At 35.2% G+C, this 8,749-nt stretch overlaps 1 protein-coding gene across 4 annotated transcripts; it reads right to left on the reverse strand.

The window, feature by feature from the left end:
- Positions 1-13: 13 nt before the first annotated feature.
- LOC112818790 (ankyrin repeat domain-containing protein 26-like) lies at positions 14-8,539 on the reverse strand. 4 transcript variants are annotated; one of them, XM_073890602.1, is made up of 5 exons: positions 7,517-8,535; positions 7,090-7,183; positions 3,202-3,492; positions 2,126-2,343; positions 14-702 (listed from the first exon to the last, which is right to left on the reverse strand). In XM_073890602.1, exons 3-5 carry the CDS (start codon positions 3,397-3,399, stop codon positions 432-434), a joined length of 687 nt encoding a protein of 228 aa, XP_073746703.1. In that variant the 5' UTR covers positions 3,400-3,492; positions 7,090-7,183; positions 7,517-8,535; the 3' UTR covers positions 14-431. The 4 variants fall into 4 exon arrangements, with proteins under 4 accessions (XP_073746703.1, XP_073746704.1, XP_073746702.1 ...); XM_073890603.1 differs by having other exon boundaries at positions 7,086-8,536; XM_073890601.1 differs by having other exon boundaries at positions 7,090-8,535.
- Between the last annotated feature and the right edge of the window lie 210 nt (positions 8,540-8,749).

Here is an 8,749-nt window from a genome sequence, read left to right on the forward strand (position 1 = left end):
AGGGAAGCCTGCTTCTCCCTCTCCCACTGCCCCTGTTTGTGTTCCCTCTCTCGCTGTGTCTCTCTCTGTCAAATAAATAAATAAAATCTTCAAAAAATAAAATTAAATAAATAAATCTTTAAAAAAATAATAAAATATGTCAGTTTAGTTATATTTATTAAATAAAGCTAATAATAGGTATCTCTTGAAAGTAAGAGCTCCAGGAACTAAAAAAATATCATAAAATTTCTGTCTCATTTCTTTATTAGCACATATAATTATGACTTTCACTTAGTGTGCATTAGTCAAACAACTCAGAATTTCACCAAATTAACAAACTATAGAAATGATCCCTGAAAGTACAGTCTTAGAATTTCACCAAATTAACAAACTATAGAAATGATCCCTGAAAGTAGTCTTAGAATTTCACCAAATTAAAAACAAAAATTCTATCAGAAATCTGAAACCCAAGAAAAAAAGATAACATAACTAACCTTGGTCAAGAAAGTCTCAATGCCATTATTTGTAGGCCGTGAGCGTGGGGTAAGAATCACTAGGTTTTCTCTTGGACCAACATTTCTATTGAGCAGTGAACTATTATTAATATTTCTAACAGAAGGCAAGTCTAGGACAGGCCTCATAGTAATAGTATTAATCAAAGACTGTTTTTGCTGTTTCTCCACCAGAAGTCTGGTACTGCTCTCTGCCAGCTTCTCATTAGTCCTGTTAAGACTACAAAACACAGCGCTTAGTATTTCATTTCTCCCCACATCATTCCTAAATGACTTGCATTTTTTGAAAGTTTCCATAATAGTAAACAGAATGTGCCATTAAAGGGTGTTTTAACACTGAAAATGTGACAGAGCAGACCTACAATATATAATGATAGGTTTAAAATTGTTCTAAAGAAGTACATATATTTCTAGAGATTCCTAACTAACAAGTAATTCAAATTAAGGAGGGAGAGAAATGGCTATTAGTGATGCACAATGCTTAACAGGTAATACATGCTGCCTTCTGGAATGGCTGTACTTACAAGGTTCTGAGGATGCCATGACACATACTTATATTTAGTAAAGCAGCATGCCATTACATATACTTATATTTAGTAAACCAGTTTAGAGATACAAAAATATAAAACCATCCCGGGGGGCTGGGTGCTCGGTCAGTGAACCATCTGCCTTCCGCTCAGGTCATGACCCCAGAGTCCTGGAATCGAGCCCCTGCTTTTCCCTCAACCTCTTCCTGCCGCTCCCCCTGCTTGAGCTCACTCGCTTGCTCTCTGTCAAATAAATACATAAAATCTTTGAAATAAAAATAAAAATAAACCATCCCTCAAAGACATTTTCAAGTATTGGCTTTCACCACTCTTGTACATTTCACTCATTATCTCAGAGAAATTGAGCATTTGACACTGAGGAATAATTTAGACCAACAACTGCTAGATGGCAGAGTTGTGATCAGAAAGACAGAAAACAGCTCCGGAGGCAATTAGGTTATAACACAGTTACCAGGGTACTGGAGGTGGCATCTACCCGTTCTGTCTTTCCCCAGCCCCTCCTCATGTCCACCATGGTGCTATTTTTAGCCACTTTGGGAATTATGCTGCCTTTCACCCCTAGGTGAATCTTGTATTTCACATGTATACCTTTATGTAAGGTAGAAAAACTATATAAAGAACAGTTTGTTTCAAAGCACCCTCTATTTGGTAATAATAACAAAAATCACAATCAAAAAAGTAAGTTTACCAAGCTGTCAGGATGTGCAGTTTGGGTTAAAGATGTACTCTTCCAAAAATAAACTCACTAATATTAAGAAACTCATTGCTATTCAGGGCAATTCTGACAAACAATTTTATAATAACACGCTGTCTAAATTATAAAGCTTCTAACAATTAGCTTAAAGACTAGGAGATCAGATTAACTGAAAATATTAAGGGGAAAAAAATAAAATCATGTAAAACCGAAAAAAGGAGGAGAGAGGCAAACTGTCTTGGACTAACATTTCAAAGGTAAGTTCTTTTACAAACATCGTTTTCCAAAATTAAACTATCTTACTCATCTCATGAACCTGGCTCCATAAAAATTATGCTTTAGAGGCAAATTAACAAGCTAAATCTATTTTCTGTGATTCTGTTTCAACTTACTTGTTCAGTTCATTTGTCAATGACGTTCGAACTTTTAATTCTTCTACGTAGAGTTGCTTGTATTTTTCCAATTCTGGTTTATTAAAATCTTCTCGAGAACTTTTCATTCTGGATAGTTCAAATTCCAATTCTTTAATTCGGAGTTCCATTTGACTTCTTATTGAAGCATTATTAGTTTCTCTTAACTGTCCTAACCTTTCCTGAGATGCTACTTCTGTCTAAAGCAAATTAAAAGCATAGTTTTAAAACTGGGTAAATACAGTATATTTCTTTCCTTTAGTTTTGAGTCAATGATTCAGAGAGCAATTTTAAATGTGAAAAAAAAGCTGAAGTGTAAAATATTTCTCATCAATGTCAACTGAATTAAATCTGAATGATAAAGTTCAATCATTCTTATATTAGAACTCATGCAATCTGATAATTCAGAGAATAAGAGAATCCTTTAAAAACTTTAAAAAGTGAACAATACAACTTAAGAATAATCCAAATACAGGGGGTGCCTGGCTGGCTTAGTCGGTTGAGCGCCGGACTCTGGGTTTCTGCTCAATCGTGATCTCAGGGTCCTGAGATTAAAGCCCTGTGTCGTACTCAGCATGGAGTCTGCCTGGGATTCTCTCTCTCCCTCTGTGCATCCTCTCACCCGTGCTTTCCAGATAAATAAATAAATAAATAAACATCTTAAAAAAAAAATAATCCAAGTATGGTACCATCTTTTTTTTCCCAGCAGGCTCCATGCTGGGCTTGATTTCACGAGCCTGAGCTGCTCAACCAACTGAGCCACCCAGGCACCCCATGGTTAAAATTTTTAAAACACCATTTTTTCTTTTCCTGTCAATAGTCTTGTTTTATACCAACTGGTCTTAAAAAATAAAATGATTCTCTACTGTGAATCATTCTGAAAAATCAATTTAGTGAGAATAATGATGAAAAGTGAAATTTTTAAAGAGAAGGAACAAATGTTCCTTCAAATTTACCAAATGGCTATCAAGGAAGTAGAGGAAAATTATACAATGCATATAACCAAAATGTAACTTGCAGTGAAATGATTAAAGCATACTACAGATCAGTAAATTAACCTGTAAAAACAGACTGGCTTCTTTTAATTTTTCTGTTATGTCCAATCTTATTCTTTCTTCAAGCTCCCATTTATATTGTTCTATTTTACTGTATTCTACCATACTGAGTTCTAAATGACTTCTGAGGTGTACTACTTGTTGTTTCAACTTCTTTTTATTCTTCTCTAGTTTTTCATATTTCTTCTGCATTTCCTTCATAGATGATAACTCCTGGGTAAGAAGCTGGTTTTTTGCATCCAGGTATAGACATTTTGAAGATGCAGTTTCCAGTTTCGCTGTAAGATCATCAACCTGCATGAATAAAATAATACCGTTTGGAAGTAGAGTGAAAATAGTCTAATGCAAAACTATGACCAAATTTTTTTTTAAAGATTTTATTTTTAAGTCTCTACACCCAACACGGGGCTTGAACTCACAACCCCCAAGATCAAGAGCCACACGCTCTACTGACAGAGCCAGCCAGGTGCCCAAATTTTAAAATAAATTCATTTTCAACAAAATGTTATCTATACTCGAAGTAGTCTTGGAATGTGGAACCTCAAATAACTCAGAAAATTAAGAACAAAATTAAAACCACTAGTAGTTACTAAAACAGATCTCTGCTATTGTTCTCTTGGCCACACATTTATACTTTTATTTTTCTAGGATTGTTTCAGATCTTTCCTCCATAAAATAACTGTAAGTCATCTCATAGTAGAAAGTCTCTTAACCCTTCCCTCATCTTAACACTGTCCCTGTTCATCATCAGACTTTGAAAAAAATTTTTAAAGAAAATTATATTTAAAAATCTAGATACTCATTCTTCTATCATAAAATATTATTTCTCATGAATTCATGAGGAATAACGTGTTTAGAAAGGCTCATAAACTACATTTTATAAATTTTATAAATTTATAATTTTAAATTTATATAATGTAGTTTAAAATTTATAATTTTAAGTTTTATATAATGCAGTTTTATAAGCCTGATGCCAATAAATATAAATTTCAAATATAAGGACCTTTCCTAAAAACAGCTTCAACTGATTTTACATTTTCATCATTATTTTTACTAGAATTTAAATGGCCAAAATTTACTTGTTAAATACAGAGGTTCTTACCCATATTAATACTAAGGGTTAATGAAAATTTTTAAAAAGTGGTTATATTTACATTTTAGTTTCTAAAGATGCCCTAGAAACATTTTCATCCATAGCTTAAGATACCCTGGGTTTTGTGAGATCATACATTTTTAAGATCATCTCCGAAAAATTCCTATGCAGGCCCCATTACAGTTTTGGTGATCGTCTGACTTTAGAATGAGATACCCTCATTCTCTGCAAGCATTTCAAGCATCTCTGCAAGGTTTCAATTTCTTCTTTTCTATTAACTACCTTTCTCTTTAAACAAAGTTTAAGTCTTCTCGATATTACACAAAAACTTTTGCTTAACTCTGGCAGCTTTTTCTATCATCCTGCTCCTCCCCTTTCACGGGACTTGAACATTCTTTAATGTGTCATCTCATCCACAGATTCATCTTTCCAACACTTATTGTCTTCTTTTACACTAAAATCTGAGTTTCAATCCTGGAATTCCACTAAAAAATTTTGAGGGTCATCAAGGATCTTTTTTTTAAAGTCTTTATCCTGCTGTACTTCTCAGCAACAGCTGAAAATAATGACCATACCCTCCCTCTGCTCTTCTAATCCCATTTTATTTCTAAATGACAGCAGCCGCTGTTAGTCCCTGACCCTTGCTATTCCTCGTATCAAATCCTCTCACAGGTGGTTCAGTCTCAAGGCTTCAAAACCAGATTCTCTAATCTACATTTCCAGCCTTGGCCCCTTTACTGAGGTCATCTCTACTTTCCGATCTTCCTTCTAGTTCGTCACAGACAATATTCTCAACCACACACTCAAAAACCATTACCTGATGTGGATTACCTTTATAGACAGCTAAATTTTTTTAAGTTTTTAAAATTTTTTTCTTTGAAGTAGAGAGTGCTGAATAGGGGAAGGAGCAGAGGGAGAGGGAGAAGCGGACTCCCAGCTGAGCAGGGCTCCATCTCAGGACCCTGAGATCATGGTCTGAGCCGAAAGCAGGCGCTTAACTGACTGAGCCACCCAGGTACCCCTAGACAGCTAATCTTGTACCTTTTCTGTTGACTCTTTTTGGTATTACTTTGAGTGTATTATTTTATAATCACAGGGGGCACCCTTCCCCTTAGGATGGTGACCACCATACTCTGTCTTGCTTTTCTTTTCTGATGCAAATGTCTCTCACAAGGGTCAGACTATCAATGGTTTGCCTTTGTTTTCTTTTGAATAATTTCCTATTCCATAGAGATTTGATCTTATGGAAGTCTTCTTCTGAAGTTCTTTTCAGACACATACTTGACGATATTGTTTGGAAGCTTAAGTCAGCCTAGAGCTATCTCTTCTTCCCAATCCAGATTCTTCACCTCAAAACTATGTCCATCCAATATCTTAACCCAGGTAGTCTCTGCCCTAGGGATTCATGAGATAAAATCCTTCTAGAGATGTGAGGACTATGGACTGAGTTGGTTGAAAGCTAAGTTTTTGTTTCACAGGGCAGACCTTAAAGTGGCTAATAATTTTATGTCATAACTCTAATTCATTTCCATTGGCATCTACAGAATATCTACGGATATTCTTACAAACTTTACAAGATTTGATACCTTCCTTCATAGATTTCTATACGACACCGTAGGGGGACAACTCCTGGCATTCTCATTCACATATTGTCACGTTACTTGCTCAATGAAAAGTACAGTAATACAATGTGACTAATTTATATGACATCTAGAAAAAAAATAATTTTCAATGTTTCTTTGGCCACAAAAAGGACCAGTCAACAGAATGTGCTCGTTCTCCTGATAGGTAGAGCTGTATAATGAAATTTGCAAGTATGCAGCTTTTGTGACTAAAAGAAACTAGTGGTAGGTGCATCTACCTCATTGTTCCAAATTAGGACTCACAATGCAGTCTTCTCATCTTAAATCATTGGTAGCCTCTCCTATGAAGGAGGGTATAAATGGCATGATAATCCGGTGCTGCTTGGTAAATAGTTATATAGTTTTCACTACATATCAATAAGTTGGAATCCTGGATTGCACATTAATTTTTTCTGAGATTGGATTGTTAAATCTCTGAAAGGCTGATTAACTCAAATGAATGAGAAAAAAAATTAGTTCCTGAACTTGCAGTGAATGCTAGGAGCACTATGTTACTATATAAGGCCCTGATTGATCAGTCGTTTCCACTTTTTCACTGGCATCTCTTTTCCTTTTCAAAATCCAACAAAGAGAAAAATATATTCCTTTGAGAAAAATGTTTGCATAATGACCTAGTAGTCATTCTTGATGAAGACAACAAATTACAAATTTATAATTATAAATCACAACAAACTGTCATTAAAGTAATCCATTCTCAAATCTCACTGAAGGGTTTAGATGACAAGAGAAAGTCAGAATTCAACATCAAATTATTACTCAAAGTTTGGGAATTTTTAAACATACTGAAAAATATTAGTAGGGACTCAGACGTTTATATACCAATATTCACAGCGGCATTACTAAACAATAGCCAAAAGGTGGAAAAACTCAATTGTCCACTGACAGATAAATAAAATGTGGTATGTATAAAATATTGCTTATCTTAGACTACCACAATCTTTTTTATTACAGTCTTACTATAAAAAGTATTACTTTATGAATTCAGTCAACTTCATCTATGAAGAGGAATGATACTACCAGTAGCAAGGAGCAATATGAATACAATAAACATTTTTATCCGTGAGAATTTTCGTATTATACAAAACAGTCTTATATACTACTATAGAGAAATAAAAAGTCCTTTTCAGTAGGACAGAAATTAAGAGACTGACTTACCGAACTTGTACTTAACAGGTTTTCCTGAAGTTGTTCAATTTTGCCCGCTTGTTTTTTGACTGTAACTTTTAACTTGTCATTTTCAACTTCAAGCCTAAAATGAATATTTTTAAAATTACTCTCACACACAAATTTTAAAAGTACCGTATAATTTCTAAAACATCTGAAGGTCTTACATAAATTCTTAAAAATTTAAAAAGTAGAAGATTTGGCAATTGTGCCATTTTTCTGGTTGTGTTTTGTAGTTAATGTGCAAAACTTAAAGATAATATGCAAAATTTATGCATTTCAAAATAGTGCAAAGCTGAAACTTTTATCCAGCTTCACAATGATGTACTTATTATCGTAACTGATATCTTTCTCATACTACACTGCTTATCTGCTTTAGAAATACTCAAGTTATTTTCTGTGCTGCTTTAAATTGTACTTTTGCACGTGATCTTTCAACGTTTCAATACATCTTACAGCCTCTGCATGTCCATCTTGTGCTTCTTGCAACTAAGAAAGAAAAAAAAGAAATAATTTTAACTACTGGCAATCTAGTATAAAACCATCATCAGCTGTCTTTGTAAATAAAATTTTATTGGGTACAGCCACAATCTCCTCTCCATACTCATTTATGGCTACAGCAGAGTTGAACTGCTGCAACAGAGACCTATGGCCTACGAAGCCTAAAATATTTACAGGGAGTCCGCTTCTCTCTCTCTCTCTTCCTCTGCCCTTCCCCCACTGTCCCTTCTCTCTCTCAAATAAATAAAATCTTAAAATAAAATATTTACAATCCCCTTACAAAAAAGTTTGCTGACTTCTCCAGTTACTAAAATGTAATATTTTTAATGTTTTTAAATTATATTTAATCAGCTAAACCTACAAATTTATATATTTGTCAAAGGGGGAAAGATAGGAAATTACCTTATGGTAAACATTTCCATTTTTGTATTCTAAGCACCACATCAATTATAATTTTAAATATTCACATATGTGAATGACCATGGCTATTCCAGGGATTATAAAAGTTAACATGTTGCTTTCAGTGACAACTAGATATTTCATGGAATAGTATGAGAGGCATTATCTTCGTAGGAACCACAATGCCTGGGGTCTGAATCCCAACTCACTGGGTATTAGCTGTGTGACCTGAAACAAATTACTTAAAATTTCTGTGTCTCAGTTTCTTCTCTGTAAAATGAAGATAATAAAAGTATCTACCACACTGGGATGTGGGGAAGATGAATTTAGGAAATATACATGAACTACTTTTTTCTACTTTTATTTTTTAAAGATTCTATTTATTTGACAGAGAGAGAGAGAGAGAGAGACAGCGAGAGAGGGAACACTAGCAGGGAGAGTGGGAGAGGGAGAAGCAGGCTTCCCGCGGAGCAGAGAGCCCGATGCAGGACTTACTTGATCCCGGGACCCTGGGATCATGACCTGAGCCGAAGGCAGACACTTAACAACTGAGCCACCCAGGCGCCCCCGTACATACACTATTTAGAAGGGTTATGTGGCAGGGCGCCTGGGTGGCTCAGTTGGTTAAGCGGCTGCCTTCGGCTCAGGTCATGATCCTGAAGTCCCGGGATCGAGTCCCACATCGGGCTCCCTACTCAGCAGGGAGTCTGCTTCTCCCTCTGACCCTCTTCCCTCTTGTGCTCTCTATCTC

The sequence above is a fragment of the Callorhinus ursinus genome, unplaced genomic scaffold, assembly GCF_003265705.2.
Source record: "Callorhinus ursinus isolate GAN/ISIS: 27379988/994484 unplaced genomic scaffold, GSC_fseal_2.0 scaffold1152, whole genome shotgun sequence".
Lineage (NCBI taxonomy): Eukaryota > Metazoa > Chordata > Mammalia > Carnivora > Otariidae > Callorhinus > Callorhinus ursinus.